We start from the raw sequence: 20,995 nt of genomic DNA, 5'->3' as shown, positions 1-20,995 counted from the left end.
CCTTGAAATGTTTCATTTTGATGGTTTAGCTCACGTTAGAATCATTTTAAAGCTTTCCATAACCATTTCAGTTCATTTCAAAGTATAGCAGGTTAGCTTCAGGATGCAGGGCTCGAAGAAGCCATTTCGGTCGACCAAAATAATGCATCGGTCGACCGAACCCCTTTGTAGACTCTCGGGATCTCCATTTCGGTCGACCGAAATAGGGTTCGATCAACCGAAACCTTCACATGCTCTCGGTATCTCAGCTTCGGTCAACCGAAGCAGTGTGTCGGTCGACCGGTTCTTGAAGGCCTACTTTGGCCGACCGAAGCTCCACTTCGGTCGACCGAAGTGTGCCTATTGGGTCTTCTTTGTTCCTTCTTCCTTTGTAATCCATTTTTTATTCCGGAAAATTACTTAAAACCTTGGGAAAGCTTAAACTTTGATCCTAATGAGCATGTTTTGACAGTTGAAATGTTAGGTTTGACGTAGATGACCTCAGGTTCGAGTAAGGACCCGGTTAACGGTTCGGATCCCCGGGTTCAGGTCGTTACAGGAATGGTATCAGAGCCTTGGTTCGAAAACCTTTAGGACGACGGGTAGAGGCCTACATAGGATTACATGGGGTGTTGATTGCGTTGCTTATTTGACTACTTGCTATGCGTTGTATTACTTGAACAAGCATGCTTAATTGTCTAAGTGCTTACGTGCTTACATGCTATGTTAAAGTGTTTCTTGTCTAGTTTTGCATGTTAAGTGTTGGTACGACATCATTTCATGTTGAGTCACCCACAGTGGACCTTAGTGTCATGTTTTTGAACCATTTTTTCATTTTATAGCATGATGTCACGGCGTGAGGAACAAAGGGAACTTGGCCTTAGGTCAACTAAGGGCGATGTTGGCGAGAGCTCAAACTCCAATCCGGAGGAGCTAAATGATGAGGACACCCTTCTTAGAGACTTGATTCCCCTGAGAAATGTTCCCACAAGGAGGGATAATGTTGACGCACCTGTAGAAGTGGGTGAAGGTTCTGTAGCACTGGAGTTGAATTGTTTGTTGCAAAATGCCGTGAGAGCAACCATTGCTGTTCAGTCGCAGTCGGCACCACAACCTACAGTTCAAGTTGAGGAGACACTAGCGCAAAAGCGTCTGAAGATCATTAAGGGGTTTTCTTAGTTGATGCCAGTTATGTTTGAAAGAGGTGCGGATCTAATGGTAGCAGACGACTACATGGATCAAGTTGAGACTCAGTTGACCTTAATGGATGTGACAGAGGATCACTTAAAGATTATCCTAGCTACTGACAAGTTTTCTAAAGACGCTAAGCTCTGGTGGAAGACGGTTACGAATCGGCAAAAGGTGGAAGAAATGAGTTTGGATAAGTTCAAGGAGCTATTTTATGAAAAGTATTTTTCGATTTCTAAAAGATGGGAGTTAAAAGACCAATTCCTTGGCCTTATCCAAGGCAATATGACAGTGGCAGAGTATGAGAACAAATTCACTTCATTTTCTCGCTTTGCTCCGGAAATGGTGACAGATGAAGTTGACAAGACTCAGAAGTTTGTTTCCGGTCTTCATGACAGAATGAGGCCGTTGATAATGGCACAGTTCATCAAGGTTTATTCTGAAGCAGTAGAGAGGGCTTTGATGCTTGAGGCTGATATCAAAGATAAGGATGTAAGAAAAGAACAGTGGAAGCAAAAGAAAGGTGCAGGGCCACCTTCAGAATGATCTTCTTGGAAGAAGAACAAGGGTGGTTCGTTTCAGTTTCAGGGACAGCAGTCCACACGATCTACTCCTACCAGTCCTTTACCAACTGGGTCTGACAGAAATGGAATTGTTTGTTTTCAGTGTCAGCAGCCCGGACATTATAAGTCCAGCTATCCCATGAGATCGTCTTCAGTTTCTTCAGCTCTAAAGGCTTGCTATGGGTATGGCCAGCAGGGTCACTTGATTCGAGACTGTCCGAGTCAGGGAGCAGGCACCAGTAGTGGCAAAGGGTCACGACAGAGGCCGTCACAGTCGGCTACAGTTCAGTCAGGTTTTAGACCACCACCACCACCACAACAACCTGCTATATCTTCTCAGGGTTCACGATCTGTTAGGAGGGATGCTCCTACTGTACCAGTGCAGCAGTCCAGCATTCAGGGTGGCAGTTCTCAGGCACAAGCACCGCAAGGCCGTATCTTCGTACTCACACCGGCTGATACATCTTCTGGACCGTCAGTTCTTCGAGGTATCTTTCCAGTGTTTAGTTCTTGGGCTCGTATTCTTTTTGGCTTGCATTCTTTTGGGCTCTAGTGCATCTCATTCCTTCATGTCATCATCTTTTACATTTACATCGGGGTTAGAGGTCAGTTTCATGGATCAGGCGTTGTATGTTGATACGGCAGTTGGGGTTTCAGTGTCTTTGAGCCGAGTTGTTCGGGATTGTTCCATTGTGATAGTCTGACGGACTTTTGTGTTTGACCTTATCCTCTTGGAAATGACTAGCTTTGATGTCATTCTCGGAATAGATTGGTTGGCTTTCTTTCATGCCACGATTGATTGTTTCAGAGGGAGAGTTATAGTTTGCACTCCAGAAGGAGATTGTTTCTTTTTCGTGGGAGATCAGAGTGATTCCCAGCCTTCATCATTGTATGGAATTCGTGAACGAAGTCGTGGAGATTATTTCTTGGCTAGCCTTCTGGCCAAAGAAGATGATGCTATGGGAGAAGACTATCCGGAGGTAGTTCGTGACTTTCTCGATATGTTTCCAGAGGATTTGACAGAATTGCCTCCACACCGAGAAGTAGAGTTTACTATTGACTTGATGCTCGGTACCGCGCCGATTTCTATGGCACCGTATCGTATAGCACCAGTTAAATTAGAAGAGTCGAAGAAACAGCTTGAAGATTTGAGGATGAAAGGTTTCATCCGACCGAGTGTGTCACCGTGGGGCGCACCGGTCTTGTTTGCCAAGAAGAAAGATGGTTCTTTGAGGTTGTGCATTGATTACCGGAAGTTGATTCATGCCACCATCAAGAACAAATATCCTTTGCCAAGGATAGATGATTTGTTTAACCAGTTGAGGGGAGTCAGTTGTTTCTCAAAAATTGATTTGAGGTCTGGCTATTATCAGTTGCGGGTTAGGAATGAGGATATCCTAAAGACAGCGTTCCGTATACGATATGGACACTATGAGTTCCTTGTTATGCCTTTTGGCTTGACTAATGCGCCAGCGGCATTCATGGACTTGATGAACCGCGTCTTTCACGATTACTTGGACCAGTTTGTGATAGTTGTAACGACCCTAAACTGAAACCATTTACACAAAAATTTCGGCATGACCTCCCTTAAAAATGGTCCTTTAACAACCTGTCCCAACACACAAAACAAATAATATACTCCAGCATCCCATTCATCCGTTCATTACATCTCAAGATAGTTCCTCTAATGGTGGAACATCCACACACTAATTAATCCAAATTATCATGATTACAGTCCCAAAATACATTATTTGAAATTCATCGTCATGATCCAAAGTACATTTCCTTAGTTAACAAAATAGGTACCCTTTGCTAAAACTCAAAGTTTTACAAAAATAGAGAGTATACAAAAGTGTAGTCTAGTACAAAAGTAACAAAATGTTCCTCTAGCAACATTCATGGTTGAGGTGGGTTGTCGTCCACCGGTTCTTTTCCAAGGCCTGAAAAAAAGATATATATGATAGGGTGAGCGTAAAGCTCAGTAGGTGACACTTAAGACACAATTCTTGTGTCCTAGTGAATTCAAACAAAGCATAGGCCAATAGGAAATGGGGGTCATGCAACGTAGGGAATCAATACAACATACTAGTCAACTCCAAACACAATCAATGCAATGCAATGAAGTGCAATACATGCTAATGCCACTCCCCATTTTCTTTCTCAAAACCATCACTTTCCAAATGTTAACGTAACCCCCTTTGGTAACTCCGCCGCGACGAGAGAAGGATTGGCTACCGTCCCTAGGCCTTTTGTGACTCCGCAGCGCCGTCGAGGGGCCCGAATAGCTCAACCACGCTAGGGTACTCTCCCTAGTTCCCTCTAGGCTACATTAACCTCCGGCCCGTTGGTAACTCCGCAGCGACCGGGTTTGTTAAAACCATTTCACAAAAACTATCATCTCCCAAATCCCCCATTTTCATTTCAAGACCAATTCTTCCCTTTTCATGCATCCCAATGACATGTGCATGAATGTATAAATGATTAAAATATTATGATAAAGGGAAAATTTGGTACAATCTAAATAAACATGCTCTCATACATCATTTATAGCATTTTAACACAAAGTAGACATAAAAATTCAACATTTTAACATTTAGAAACTTTCCAATACATCATCACTACACATTTAGGCATTTATCATGTTCAACATCCTCAATTAAATTATCAACACATTTAACACAACAAGGTCATCATCTAAACATGTTATTCACATGATACAAGTTATAATCAAAGTAATGAAATTCTCTAGACATAATTTATACATTATGGAAGCAAGTATTTTCTCAAATTAAGCATATTATCACACAATAGGGTCATAATTCACAATAGAACAAGAAAGGAGTGGATTAAGATGCCCCTACCTCAAAATTGCACCAAAACCCTAGAAAATGGGTCTCAAATTCGAACTACAAGGAGAGCTCAAAGCTGGAAATTGTTGGTACTAGTACGTAAAGCTTGTCGCACTCGTCATTTTGCCTCAAACGGCACCTTATTCCGACAAACAATGAGTGAGATACCTTGATTCAAAGGTTGGTCTCTAAAAGAAATGGAGAATGAAGAAAATTAGAGAGCAGAGAGAGTTCAGCGGGGAGAGAGAAAGAAAATGAGAGAAAAAAAAAGAGTCTAGGCTATTATTTTGAGTTAGTGGTGGGCTCCACTTGAAATTATTTTCTTTTCACTTTATCTTTATTCCATTGTCTACACCACACACATAAAATTACACCATAATTTAAATGTTACACTCCCATGAAAATTAAGATGCACAGACTACACTTGGACCCAACCACAATCCCGTCGATAAGTGAAAAGACGAAAATACCCTTGTGGTAACAAATTTTCAAAAAATTCAAACATCCTAAAATTTGGAAACTTCATAATCTACCCTCCTTAAAGAGATTTCGTCCTCGAAATCTACCCTCCTTAAAGAAGAAAGCACAACAGCCACACACTCTCCCAGGACACCTTACAAAACTCCGAGACTATGAATCCACCGACATTATTGCCTTTGATACCGGATGTCAATAGACAATCACGCTCTGCCGCCCAAAAACCCAATGATCACCACCCTATGAGAGCACTCATCACTCACAACATTAATCACCAAACCTACTGAATTCTATACTTGACTTAAAACCAATATTGGTCCTTTCTATACTGCTACACAAGGCTCGAAAGAAAAATGGTCACAAGACCCCCGATAATGACAACATTCTATCTCCGTTCACTCTTTTTAAAGGATAAACCAGGCCCCAATGAGGATCAGACTTAACCTCAGATCAACACATCTCTGCCAAACCAACACCTGTCATCAATCATACGACTATACAACTACATCATCATACAATGACCACCAACCACACTAATCAATAATTATCATACTGATCAACCTTAGGATAACTAAATGATGAATCTCGCAATAATCATATAATCATGAGTCACCAAAACAATAAAATGCATCACCTTGCATTTTGAACACAGATCCTCAAAACAAGATTCTCAAAAATCAATGATTGTACCACTAACCTGCTATCAAACACCCAATACCATTTAACACCTCTCAGCACTCTAGATAAATCGTGAAAGTCCACATTGTTACCATACTCTCACTATCACCAACAAGTCGGAGTAATCATTGACCTTTGACCCGACATCGTGTCAAAGAAGGATTAATTCAGGAGTAATGGTTGGCCAGGCCATTCTCATTATCGATCCGACCTCAACACATATATCATTCCTGTCCTCAGGTCTAAACCTCAAACACAACCCTATACAATCCACAAAACAACCACGAAACCCACTCTCTAATCAATCTGTCACTCTACATAACCTCGACAACAATATAATCACATATTAGCTCTAAAAACTCTAATCATGCCTCAATTATAACAAGCCAAAGTAACACATCGCCAATATCCCAATCATCAATCAACCTAAAAGTCTTTCAGTCACCTCATATCGTCCACAACACGTAATCAACTTCATAACCTTATTCGATTCGATTCTGAACTTGTCAAAACACCCAATACAATCATTTCGTGCTGAAATCCTCAAGACAAAGTCAACCATTCACATTATTCCTAAATGAAATCCCTTAATCATTCACTAGCTGTATAACACCCAAGCAATACTAATATTTATCTTCAAGACACTACTAGAATCAATCCCTTCTGAAAACATTCAAATACATGAGTCATGCCACATCATTTAATTATCCTCAATTGTAATTCATGACACGTTCTCTAGTCATCGCCAATAGTACCAATCATCAGAAACATAATCCTCATTCGGCAATTTGTGCCTCACATCCTACCAATTAAACCATTCTCAAAACAAAGATTGCAAAACTAAAGGCTATACCTCCCTCCGGGGAAGTAAATCGACCCCTTCAATCAAAACCTCAATCGATGACCTTCAATGAAGCAACACCCGCTCACAAATCCGTCCACCCACAAACGCACACGACCTCTAGACAGAGATAAAACTCGTAACAACTAACGTCCTAGTCAAGACTAAAACAAAGAGACTACCACTCGCACCTAAATGCACCTGATATCCTGTCACACTCTATTCATCAATCGTCCAACCATGGACATCCAATCTCACTTAAGATGAAACGAACTCCTTATATACAAGGAGAAGGACCAACTAAGAAGCATATACAGAACTACGACCGCAACTCTAGGCGACCTTGCCACAAACAAACCGTCATACACAGTCAACATAGAAACCTTACATATGCTACCCCGCAACACCTATACATGCCAAAACCAACCAGATAAGAGCACCAACGCTCACGTCACAAAAACACAAGGAACAAGACTCGTAACGTCAGTCACATCAACCCATGACTCGTTAAAGAAAAAAAGTGCTTATCTAGCAACACCACTCTCACTAGCTCAAAAGACTAAACTGTCCCCAATCACCTCAACTGACACATAACCCTAATCACCTATCTAACAACACACTATAACTAACTCACAATCCTTAATCCGTCCCCAGATCTTACCTGAAACCATCATGCTCATCAGCACTAAACATCATACCATGACATCCTAACATCTCCACTGTCACTTATTCCAACACCCGTTCAAACCTATCAATCCACCAGACCACTAAGCCACCACTAAACGACTTTTCCTCAAACATCCTCAAGACAATACCATCATAACTAAAGAACAACCATTGCTCTTGATACTCCCCATAACGATCGCTATATATATCACTAAAAAGAATCTCCATACGGCAGTGTCATGCCACTAGATCCTCAAACAAGAATGAGCATAAAAATCCAAAATGCTGGACACCCAACTGTCTCCTTAAAACCGTCAACAATGCAATTAATCACCACTTTCTCCCTGAATGTTATAGTCACCCCCAAAACTGATTTACTCTTCAATACAAGAATCTAAAGTATTAATACCTCCATGATCATTCTTCCCAAAATAACTTCATAATTCCGATCCTTTATAAATAACAAACCTCCACTACCATATGCTCCTTCAAAAGTGACATTAACCCGTCATGAAAACACACTTCACTTATGCTACCCGACACCATAGTCAGTACTCCGCAATCAAGAAAATTAAAAATCTTACGCGGCAATGCTACATGAACAACTCCTAAAAGGGACAACAAACACTAAGCCAAATGGTCAAGCACACAAGCTATACTCTACGTCAACTACAAAATAGTGGTCTCTCATTGGGATTAGACTAGACACTCAAGTCATACCTACAACTGACCTATCCACTCAAACAAAAGGGTACGCAACTCATACACCCCCAACACCACCATTTTCTAACCAACCACCGTGAATACCAACCAACACAATGGAATGTCCACATCGATTTCACCTAATTTGTGTGCCCGTAGCTCGCTCAGTGTGGTAGCCTTCTGGTGCCACCTGCACACGCTCACACACACCCGCCCACAAAGCCACAAAACAAATAAATCAAATAGAACAAGCCACCGAACCTAAGAGGTCACTCCACATCCTAGCTCAACATAATCTGTGACCAACGCTCTATGGTCACCAAACCACTTCACATTAAACTTTTGTCTTCCCCACTGGAAATCAAAATATAAGGTACAACCTACTCATCCCATCGCCAACTCGAGATCAACCTCAACTTTACTCCCAAAACGAAAATCTAAGAGATAAACTCTCAACCTTAAATATCAATGAACTCCAGATTAAAATCTCAATACCAACCTTGCTTAACTTGCACGACACTAGAACCTCACAAGTCATACTCTGCAAACCACCTCACGTCCTACAATCAAACTCTTCCATCGTTACTAGTTCCTAGGGAAAAGATTTCCAAGGGAACAACGCATCTAAATCAAGCCGGACTTAAAAGATCGCTCTCTTCACATCACTCCTGCCCACAACACTGATACCTTTCCTAGCCATCGGTGACAACTCGTGAAACTACTTCAACATGAAAGTGCGCCTGCTAAACAATGACACACTAAGAATATAACACCTATTCATGGATCAATTAAGTTAATGCTACCCAAATATAACACATAAGCATGTAACAATTAAGCATGTTCTCAGAACTGTAAACATGTAAGCATGTAATTTACGTAAACAAAGAAACATTTAAGCAAGTAAACAAGTAGGCATGCCTCTTAAAACAGTGAACACATAAATACAAGTACACATTTATTACACGTCAACTTTCTACTCTGTCTAGGTAAGCCACTACCCGTCGTCCTATGGTTTTCGAACCATGGCTCTGATACCATTTCTGTAACAACCCTAAACTGAAACCATTTACACAAAAATTTCGGCATGACCTTCCCTAAAAATGGTCCTTCAACAACCTGTCCCAACACACAAAACAAATAATATACTTCAGCATCCCATTCATCCGTTCATTACATCTCAAGATAGTTCCTCTCATGGTGGAACATCCACACACTAATTAATCCAAATTATCATGATTACAGTCCCAAAATACATTATTTGAAATTCATCGTCATGATCCAAATTACATTTCCTTAGTTAACAAAATAGGTACCCTTTGCTAAAACTCAAAGTTTTACAAAAATAGAGAGTATACAAAAGTGTAGTCTAGTACAAAAGTAACAAAATGTTCCTCTAGCAACATTCATGGTTGAGGTCGGTTGTCGTCCATCGGTTCTTTTCCAAGGCCTGAAAAAAAGATATATATGATAGGGTGAGTGTAAAGCTCAGTAGGTGACACTTAAGACACAATTCTTGTGTCCTAGTGAATTTAAACAAAGCATAGGCCAATACGAAATGGGGGTCATGCAACGTAGGGAATCAATACAACATACTAGTCAACTCCAAACACAATCAATGCAATACAATGAAGTGCAATACATGCTAATGCCACTCCCCATTTTCTTTCTCAAAACCATCACTTTCCAAATGTTAATGTAACCCCCTTTGGTAACTCCGCCGCGACGAGAGAAGGATTGGCTACCATCCCTAGGCCTTTGGTGACTCCGCAGCGCCATCGAGGGGCCCGAATAGCTCAACCACGCTAGGGTACTCTCCCTAGTTCCCTCTAGGCTACATTAACCTCCGGCCTGTTGGTAACTCCGCAGCGACCGGGTTTGTCAAAACCATTTCACAAAAACTATCATCTCCCAAATCCCCCATTTTCATTTCAAGACCAATTCTTCCCTTTTCATGCATCCCAATGACATGTGCATGAATGTATAAATGATTAAAATATTATGATAAAGGGAAAATTTGGCACAATCTAAATAAACATGCTCTCATACATCATTTATAGCATTTTAACACAAAGTAGACATAAAAATTCAACATTTTAACATTTAGAAACTTTCCAATACATCATCACTACAAATTTAGGCATTTATCATGTTCAACATCCTCAATTAAATTATCAACACATTTAACACAACAAGGTCATCATCTAAACATGTTATTCACATGATACAAGTTATAATCAAAGTAATGAAATTCTCTAGACATAATTTATACATTATGGAAGCAAGTATTTTCTCAAATTAAGCATATTATCACACAATAGGGTCATAATTCACAATAGAACAAGAAAGGAGTGGATTAAGATGCCCCTATCTCAAAATTGCACCAAAACCCTAGAAAATGGGTCTCAAATTTGAACTACAAGGAGAGCTCAAAGCTGGAAATTGTTGGTACTAGTACGTAGAGCTTGTCGCACTCGTCGTTTTGCCTCAAACGGCACCTTATTCCGACAAACAATGAGTGAGATACCTTGATTCAAAGGTTGGTCTCTAAAAGAAATGGAGAATGAAGAAAATTAGAGAGCAGAGAGAGTTCAGTGGGGAGAGAGAAAGAAAATGAGAGAGAAAAAAAGAGTCTAGGCTATTATTTTGAGTTAGTGGTGGGCTCCACTTGAAATTATTTTCTTTTCACTTTATCTTTATTCCATTGTCTACACCACACACATAAAATTACACCATAATTTAAATGTTACACTCCCATGAAAATTAAGATGCACAGACTACACTTAGACCCAACCACAATCCCGTCGATAAGTGAAAAGACAAAAATACCCTTGTGGTAACAAAATTTCAAAAAATTCAAACATCCTAAAATTTGGAAACTTCACAGTAGTTTTCGTGGATGACATTCTCGTGTACTCACGGACTCGGGAGGAGCACAAGGTTTATCTGAGTACTATTCTACAGATTTTATGAGAACACCGATTGTATGCCAAATACAAGAAGTGTGAGTTTTGGCTACAAGAAGTGAAGTTTTTGGGACACGTTGTTTCGGAAGGTGAAGTGTCAGTTAATCTATCAAAGATTAAAGCTGTTTTGAATTGGGAGCAACCCAAGAATGTTTTCGAGATCCGGAGTTTCCTTGGTCTAATGGGTTACTATCGGAGATTTGTAAAAGATTTCTCCCGTTTGGCAGCTTCTATGACCTGATTGACCCGAAAGGGAATCAAGTTTGTGTGGAATGAAGCCCGTGAGTCATCTTTTCAAGAGCTGAAGACAAAATTGACTACAACTCTAGTGTTGGTGGTACCTGAGTGTGGCTTGGGTTATGTGATCTATTGTGATGCTTCACGTGATGGTTTGGGATGTGTGTTGATGCAGGATGGTAGAGTAGTGGCTTTTGAGTCACGACAGTTAAAGACTCATGAGTACAATTACCCTACTCATGATCTGGAATTGGCAGTAGTCATGTTTGCCCTGAAGTGTTGGAGACACTATTTGTATGGTGAGAGATTCGAGGTATTCTCGGATCACAAGAGTCTCAAGTACCTTTTATCCCAAAAGGACTTGAATAACAGCCAGAGACAATGGGTTGAATTATTGGAATATTACAATTTTGATTTGCAATATCATCCGGGCAAGGCAAATATGGTAGCAGATGCCTTAAGCCGGAAATCTCGTGGATCTTTGGCCGGATTAGCTATTCTGAAATGGAAGATGCTTAATGATCTGGCGGAGATGGGATTGTATTGTGTTGATGATAACATTTGCAGTAAACCGGTATTCTTATTTAGTCTTGTGGCTCAGCCTACTCTTTTGTAAAAGTGATTGAGTCATAGAGACAGGACTCGGATTTAGATACCATTCACGCTTTAATCTCCAGTGGTGAGACAGTGAAAGATTGGACCTTACATGCAGATAGGGGTCTACGGTTCAGGGGTTTGTTGGTGGTTCCCACAGTTTGTCGTAAGGACGTCTTTCGAGAGTTTCACACTTCCCGCTTTGCAGTTCATCCAGGTGGTACTAAGATGTATCACAATTTGAGGCGTCAGTATTGGTGGAATGGGATAAAGAAGGATGTTGCACAGTTTGTGGCAAAGTGCCTTACCTATCAACAGGTGAAGGCCGAGCATCATAGACCAGCTGGGTTGTTGCAACCATTGCCTGTGGCACAATGGAAATGGGAGCAGATTGCTATGGATTTTGTGACAGGTCTTCCAAGGTCACGGAGAGGCAACGAGGCCGTATGGGTCATCATTGATAGACTGACCAAGACGGCTCACTTTTTGCCTATTAAGGCAATAGATGATACAGAGGCCCTTGGTAATCTTTACGTGAAGGAGATTATAAAGTTACATAGAGTTCCAGTAACCATTGTCTCAGATAGGGATGCTAAGTTCACTTCGAAGTTCTAGGAAGGACTTCAAGCAGCGTTTGGTTCAGCGTTGCATCTTAGTATGGCATTCCATCCACAGACAGACGGCCAGTCAGAGCGTACTATCTAGATCTTGGAGGATATGCTTCCGGCATATGTGCTTGACTTGGGTGGTAGTCGGGAAGATCATCTACCGCTTATTGAGTTTGCCTACAATAATAGTTACCAAGCAAGCATCGAGATGGCTCCATTTGAGGCATTGTATGGAAGACCCTGTAGATCTTTAGTTTGTTGGACTGAGGTAGGCGAGACAGCTGCCTTAGGACCCGACATTGTACTCGAGACTTCTAAGAAGATTAAATTGATCAGACTTAGATTGCTCACAGCTCAGAGCCGACAAAGAGCTATGCAGATAAGCGAAGACGACTGCTATCTTTTGAGGTGGGAGACCATGTTTTCTGCGGGTTTCTCCACGGAAGGGTTTGATGAGGTTCAGGAAGGGTGGCAAGTTGTCGCCGCGATTCATTGGACCGTTTGAGATTTTGGACCGTGTAGGAGAAGTTGCCTATAGAATTGTTTTGCCACCACAGATGGATAAGGTTCACAATGTTTTTCATGTGTCGATGCTACGGAAGTATGAACCGGACCCATCTCATGTTTTGAATTGGGTTGACGTGGACATTGATGATGCTGTCTCCTATGAAGAGAGTCCAGTGCAGATTCTTGACACCCAGCAGAATGTGTTAAGGGGCAAGAGGATGCAGTTAGTGAAAGTTCTTTGGAGACACCATGGAGTCCAGGAGGCTACTTAGGAGCTCGAACAACAGGTTTGCTTCAGGTATCCAGAGTTGTTTTCTTCCCCAGGTATGGCTTGATTTCGGGGACGAAATCCTTTTAAGTTGGGGAGATTGTGACGTTTCCAATTTTTAGTATTTTTCATTTTTCCAGTAATTCGTGGGTGCAAAGGCATTTTCGTCTTTTCACGTTTTGCGTACGGGATTTTAGTTGAGTCCACTTGTATTTCATATGTTTTATTTTATGTGGATTAAGTGGTATTTGTATATGGTGCATTCATGTGTGTGTGGTGTGGAAATTAAAGCAAAAAGAAAAAGAGAAAAGAAATGATAAATGGGTGGGCCCCACCACTATTGTTTAAGTGGTCTAGAGACCACATTTCTATTCCTATTTTCTCTCTCCCCGATGGTTTTCTTCCTCTCCTTCATTTCTTCTTCATTTTTCTTTTCTTTTGATTTCCAAACTTCAAATCTTGATCCCATCTTCAATACTTAAATATTTGGGGTGTTGTTTGAGGCAAAACGGAGAGCACAACGAGCTCTACGCGTGGGTAGCAACAATTTCAGTTTTGGTACTCCCTTGTGCATTCGAATTTGGAGACCCATTTTAAGGGTTTTGTAACAAACTTGAAGTAGGGGTTCTTAATTCATGTTATCTTGCTCCTTGGTGAATTATATCTCCTAAAATGTTGCAAGTATGTTTAATTTGAAAGTTAACTATTTTAAAGATCTTCTAAATGTTGTTAGAAACTACATGATTATGTATATGAGTTGTTTGGTGTGAAAAGCATGCTAGATGTAGTTTAGTTATGTGTAATGTGTTGATAAATTACTTGAGATGATAAAAATGGAATATGCTTAATTGTGTAGTGTAATTTCTCTAAATTCTATGACACTGAAAGCATGGGACACATACATGTGCATTATCATTGGGATCTCATGAAGGAAATTGTTTTTAATGAATTCATTTTGTGAAAACCCGGTCGCCACAGGGGTACCAAAGGGCCGGAGGGTTAATATAGCCTAGAGGGAACTAGGTAGATTGCCCTAGCGTGGTTGAGCTAGCTGGGCCCAAAATGACGCCGCAGGAGTACCAAGGGTCAGGGACACTAGCCAATCCTTCTCTTGTGTCGCTGTGGGGTCACCAAAGGGCGAGTTATATTAACCGTTTGAAAGTGATGATTTTGAAATGAAAATGGGGAGCGACATTGGCATGCATTGCATTTTATTGCATTGCATTGGTTATATTGAAATTTGTTATTATGTTATGTATTATCCCGACATTATATGATCCCCTTCTCCGATTGCTCTATTCTTTGTATGGATTCACGGGGACACAAAAAGCATGTCTTAAGTACCATCTACTGAGTAATTTGCTCACCCCATTATACTTAACATTTTTCAGGTCATGGAAAAGAATTGGCGAATGACGATCCACCGCAAGCTTGAAAGTTGTTAGAAGACCATTTTGCTATTTTGTACTTAGGCCATTCTTTTGTATGTTTATTGTTTTGGAAATGTAACAAATGTTATTATTCAGGGCCTTATAACTCAAGTATGAGATTTAGCATTTGTTTTGATGTAAATGAAACTAATGTATGCATTACAATTAATGTCATGTAATTGTAATAAATAATCTTGTAAGATGATCGTGTGGTAGTACTCGTGTTCATGACCTTGGAATGTTTCATTTTGATGGTTTAGCTCACGTTAGAATCATTCTAAAGCTTTCCATAACCATTTTAGTTCATTTCAAAGTGTAGCAGGTTAGCTTCAGGATGCAGGGCTCGAAGAAGCCATTTCGGTCGACCAAAATAATGCATCGGTCAACCGAACCCCTTTGTAGACTCTCAGGATCTCCATTTCGGTCGACCGAAATAGGGTTCGGTCGACCGAAACCTTCACATGCTCTCGGTATCTCAGCGTCGGTCGACCGAAGCAGTGTGTCGGTCAACCGGTTCTTGAAGGCCTACTTCGGCCGACCGAAGCTCCACTTCGGTCGACCGAAGTGTGCCTGTTGGGTCTTCTTTGTTCCTTCTTCCTTTGTAATCCACTTTTGATTCCGGAGAATTACTTAGAACCTTGGGAAAGCTTAAAATTTGATCCTAATGAGCATGTTTTGACACTTGAAATGTTAGGTTTGACGTAGATGACTTCGGGTTCGAATAAGGACCCGGCTAACGGTTCTGATCCCCGGGTTCGGGTCGTTACAGAAACCCCAATTGGTAGAATAGGCCAATTATTAAGAGGAAAACCTCGTTGCACTGTGCAGTCCAAAGAAAAACGATCCACTATTTTGAAGCATAGTACACTGAACTTTGATTCAGACTCACACCCTATCGTTCTACCAAAAACCAATTGTTGACAATCCCTGACTTTGCGACTCCCCCGTCCAACAACTCTCAACCTCAGGCTTGTTCTTTATCTCTGTAGAAGAGTTGCAAGTAGATCAAACAACACTCTACGAATGCTTTGACCCCTTCATAGTGTGATCGTTTCACCCATTTTGTTCAAAATTTGAATTTAAAGAAGAATGAGTGAATTCTATTTTTCGGAATTTCTGAATCTTCAATTATTCTTTAATTCCGATGAGATAGAGAACAACACTCCTAAATCACTCTTTTGTTTATGTGTGTGCTCTCAAAAATAAAATCAGAAAAATCAGATTTATTTTCTGAATAAAAATCTCTAAAAGATGGCTCCTAGTTAGATCTGAATTTTGTATTCAAAAAGCCGTGAAATCCTAATTTAGAAAACATGTTTATATAAACTTTTTAAAACCTAGATATGCCTAGAAAATAAGGTAAATTCGTGCATAGGTCTTAGAAAGAAGTCTTGTCCAAAAAGGAATCAAAACAGATAAGGAAATTGAAGTTTCTAAACAGATCAGGACTTCTTGAACCGGTTTAGGAATTGTTGAACCGATTCAAGATGGCCAAAGTGAATTTTGAAATTCCTCTTTGACTCTTGAACCGGTTCAGCTTTTCTTGAACCGGTTCAAGATGACCAGTCATTAATGTTCATAATTCTGCTAATGTTAAACCTATTCAAAAACTCTTGAACCAGTTCAAGATGACCAGAATGTAAAATCTTCCTAAAAACTTTTAAAATCTTTCTAAGTGTTCTCACACACTCACATACCTTTCTAAAGCATCATTCTTATCATCCCGGAGTATAGTAAACCATGAATACTTGAACTTCTTTAAATTCGCATCCGATTTTCAATCTTGAATTTTTGAATCTCCCTAAAATATATATATCTCACAATCTTCCCATTTGGCAATTTCATAACAAAACCCTAAAAACAACATGTAATCTACCTAAGTAAAAAAAAACAAATAATTGTCAAAGAAATAAACTGCAAAATTTTTCTTAAACCTCATGAAGCTTCATAGAGGATGGCTTTGATACCACTTGTTGAGTTTGTACGTAGCGGAATGGTTGTGGAATATAATATGGATAAATAACCTTGAGGATGGTAAATATATTTAACTTGCTTTTTTATCCAATTTTTACTTATTTTAATTTTACCTAAATAAAACTAAAATCAAACAAAAATAAAGTGCAAGTAAAGTAAATAGAGTTTGAGAGATGACACCAGGATTTTATTGAGGAAACCCCAATTGGTAGAGTAGACCAATTATAATAGGAAAAACCTCGTTGGACTCTCTAGTCCTAAGAAAAACGATCAACTATGTTTGAAGCAAAGTATACCAAACTTTGATTCAGTCTCACACCCTATCGTTCTACCAAAAATCAATTGCTGATAATCCCAGGCTTTGCAACTCCCCCATCCAACAGCTCTTGACCTTAGGCTTACTCTTGATCTTTGTAGAAGAGTTACAGGTAGATCAGACAACACTCCACGAATGCTCTGACCCCTTCAAAGTGTGATCGCTTCACCCATTTTCTTCTAGATCTGAATTTGATGAAGAACGAATGAATTCGGTTTTTCTGGAATTTCTGAATCTTCAATTATGCTTTAATTCTGATGAAATAGAGAACAACACTCCTAAATCATTCTTGTGTTTATGTGTGTGCTCTCAAAAATAAAATCAGAAAAATCAGATTGATTTTCTGAATGAATAAAAAAATATCTCTCAAAAGGCTTTCAATTAGATCTGAATTTTTTATGCAAAAGCTACGAATAAACCTAGATGACTATCAAGGTTTATATAGAGTTTAGAATGTGCTACTCCCTCTGAAAATATAGAAAATTTCGTGCATAAGACTTGGAAGGAAGTTTGATTAAAAAAGGAAACAATTAGAACAGGAAACTGAAAGTTCTAATGCTTTCAGGACTCTTAGTACCGGTTCCCAAACTTGGTACCGATTCAAGAAGGACTTCTGCTACCGGTTCCTAAACTTGGTACCGGTTCAAGAAGGTCAGAAGCATTTCCGACGCATTTTGGCTACCGGTTCCCAATTGTGGTACCGGTTCAAGGTTGGCAGTGAACAAATCTTTTATGAACAAAAGTTTGCTACCGGCTCCCAATAGACAGAAGTGAAATTTCTGTTTCCTTCAACCTTCTAAACTCCCTAAAGTGTTATCTTACCTTTCTCGAATGATCTCAGTTATTGTAACTTTGAACAACCTTCCAATTCTACAGTCGCTGTAGATCCCGATATAGTAACTTGAATTTACAACTCAACTAGGACTTGTTTTGACACCGAAAGTTGCCAATAACAGAATATATATTTTTCACAATCTTCCCAAAATATATATCTAACAAAATTGCTATCTCATAATTTTTACAAACACACAGTATATATATGCAATCAAATTTGGAGTAAACAAAGAAGTTTTTGGTGGAGTAAACATATATGCATGTTAGTTTTTTTTTAAAACAAAAAATAAAAATAAAAAACAGCTCTTAAATTCAATTTATGGACTAACCTACTCATTCTCCACATAAAGGTTTGTAAGTAAATCAAATTTATATGGAATGGACCAGCGATGACCAAGTTCAGGGCTAAAGTCCAATGGGAGCATGTCTGTTATCCAAAATAGGCAGGTGGATTAGGTATTCCTGATATTCAGAACTGGAATAGGGCAACAATCCTATGGCATATATGGACTCTTTGTTCTAAAAAACAACAAGATTGTGGCAGGACAGGGCATACAAGTAGTTAATCAAACAAAAAAGTATTTGGGAGCTGAGCATTCCAAATGAAAACTCATGGTTATGGAGAAAGTTGCTATAAAATAGGAGCATTCCAATTGAAAACTCAGTACCCATTGGCAGAAGCTAGTCTGGTTTGGCCAATTAATACCTAAACACTTCTTCTGTCTTTGGCTAGTTACCCAAGAAAAGCTGCTTACTAAGGATAAACCTTCACTTTACTTTACTGTAAAGCCAAATGTATGTGTTATGTGTATTAGAGCGGTCGAGGACTATGACCACATATTTCACAAATGCACTTACTCAAGAAAGGTGTGGCAATGGATTTAGAAAAAGTGTGGGTTCTACACAAACCCTACTTTTTTGAAAGACTTCACAAACAACCTCGGAAACAAGGCGACCGCTCGTCTCCCGTTTTCAAAAAATTTTCTTCAACTTTGGAAATTCATCCCTCTCACACGACATCACACCCACATACATTATCCAACATGTGAGTGATGAAGCTTTCATGTATACTCATTTTTCAACTTATTAAATGGCCAACCACCTTGCTATCATGCATTATTAAGTAAACATGCTCTTAAACATCAATACGATATATCATCACAGGAGTATAAAATACATATAATCATAAGATTGCACATAAAGGATAGCCACATTCAATAATATGTTTTTTTCAACATTAAATCCAACAAGTGTAGCTTTGTTTAGACAATACAACAAACACCTATCATACTTGAAATCAAGAGAGCTTAATTATAATCCTCCATTGCATAGACTTAACAATTTTATCATTTGTTCACATGTTGACACAATTTCAATATACAAGGCATAATATCACAACTTCATTACATAAGCATACCAGCACAATTTTAACATAAGTAGCATGTTAATTTTCACTTTTTTTTTTTGATAAGTAAGAAAAAAAAAAAAAAAAAATTTGGTGCTTGAGGATGGGTTTGAACCCAAGACCTCTTACATCATTAGGAGAGACACTAACCACATGGGCTACATGAACCCTGGTGCGTCGTCAATTCAAACCCAAAGTTTATGCAATGTGGCCAAGTTTTACATTTAGAAATTTCCACTACTACCTTTCACTAAAAATATAGCTAGGGCAAGTAGGGATTGTCCTAAGGGATTGAGGTGTCGTACTAGGTTGAGGAATCAAAATTAGGGTTAGTAGGTCGAGTGATCAAAATAATGGTTGGTTGGTTGAATTACACTAGATACAAATTAAACTAAAGTAAATAATAATGCAATAAGGAGAATAAAAGAGAGAGAGATCTTGGAGTTTAGAGATCACCACTAAACATAACTTTTCTACACCCTTAATGAATAATTAATAAGGGAAAAACATGTATTACAACAAGGTGTGTGTGTGTGGTTATTTCAACAAGCATGGATGACAAATTAAGCATATATTGTCTAAACAATATGGTGGATAGCACAACATATCAAATTAAGCCATTAATCTTTTCTTTAAGCTCACAACCAAACACATCACAAGGTTAGAGATATATGTTACTTGCTTTCATAAGTATAGAACATCAACAACAAGCATGGATTGCCCTCCCATTTAACAACTACACTACAACTAAGCTAATGGCATGAAATTAAACTAATTAAACTAAGGGAGAGGTACAATCCATCAAGAAATGAGTATGAACCATCAAATAAACCACAAGAACATGCCATTAAGCACTATGTCTTGACAATCTCTAGATCTATAGCACCAATACACATAGACATGCATCAATAACACAAGAAATAGAGTCAAACACATGAACATCTATTCTAGCATACATAGACATATGGATAGAATGAAATGATCAATTGGAAGCATTAAACCATATAAATCATTGAATAAACAAGATTTATATATATAAAAGTGTCAAAACATGAATCACAATACAAATCCCCTCAAAAATACATAAATCAAGAAATAGAAAACATGCTTAGGGCTAACTCTAGCCCCAAGAGGATGTCTAGCCACTCATAGATGATGTCCTCCAACCCTCAAGGGTAAGCTCCATGGAAGAAATCTGCTCCTTGGTTGATGAAGAGTCTCCAATGGTGTCTCTAGCCTCCTCCCCTCCTTTTGCTTCCTCACTAAGTATTCTCTTCTCTAGATATGTGTATCAAAATATATCCTCCTCCTCAAAAAGTGGCGCATATTCCTTATATAGGTAGGTAAAAAATCACCCCAAATAAGCTGGGCTCGTACACCAATAATCCTCTAATGATTGGATATGAGATAACTTTTTATGAGCTAGAATTTGGATTTTTCTCGGGATTTGGGAAGTTCGATCGATCGAACTTGATGTGAGATCGATCGAACATGGCTGAGATCTATCGAATTAAAGCTGGATCGATCTTCAATGGCAGTGCCTTTTTGGATAAAAACAAATCTGTGATATTTTGAAGATATTTTTGGGAAAAGGACAAAAGTGGTTGGTAGGATGGTACAACTGGATAAGATCAATCATTTGGATAAGGACAAGATGGTTCGATCGATCAGAGAATGATGTTGGATCGATCGAACTTGTGGGATCTCTGAAGATGACATTATGGTCTGGATCTATCTTAGAGTGCTGAGATCGATGGAAGTTGGATCGATCGAACTTTTTTTGAGATCGATCGAAGTTGCTGAAATTCCACCATTTGCTTCATTTTGCTCTACTTTGCTCTTTTCTTTGATTCATCCCAGAATTGCTTCAATTATGCTCTTATTTGGCCGAGTTAGCTTATTTTGGGGATAAGTAC

The 20,995-nt window shown here is 39.2% G+C and overlaps 1 protein-coding gene across 1 annotated transcript; it reads left to right on the top strand.

Moving 5' to 3' along the window:
• The first annotated feature begins 1,194 nt into the window (after positions 1-1,194).
• Positions 1,195-1,713, top strand: LOC132309666 (uncharacterized). The gene has a single exon (XM_059807954.1). It carries the CDS (start codon positions 1,195-1,197, stop codon positions 1,711-1,713), a length of 519 nt encoding a protein of 172 aa, XP_059663937.1.
• Positions 1,714-20,995: the final 19,282 nt, after the last annotated feature.

This window comes from Cornus florida, unplaced genomic scaffold (assembly GCF_030987335.1).
Source record: "Cornus florida cultivar Cherokee Brave unplaced genomic scaffold, ASM3098733v1 CherokeeBrave_3.0.0_Hap2_Chr05, whole genome shotgun sequence".
NCBI lineage: Eukaryota > Viridiplantae > Streptophyta > Magnoliopsida > Cornales > Cornaceae > Cornus > Cornus florida.
This window is presented reverse-complemented; position numbering and strand designations above follow the sequence as displayed.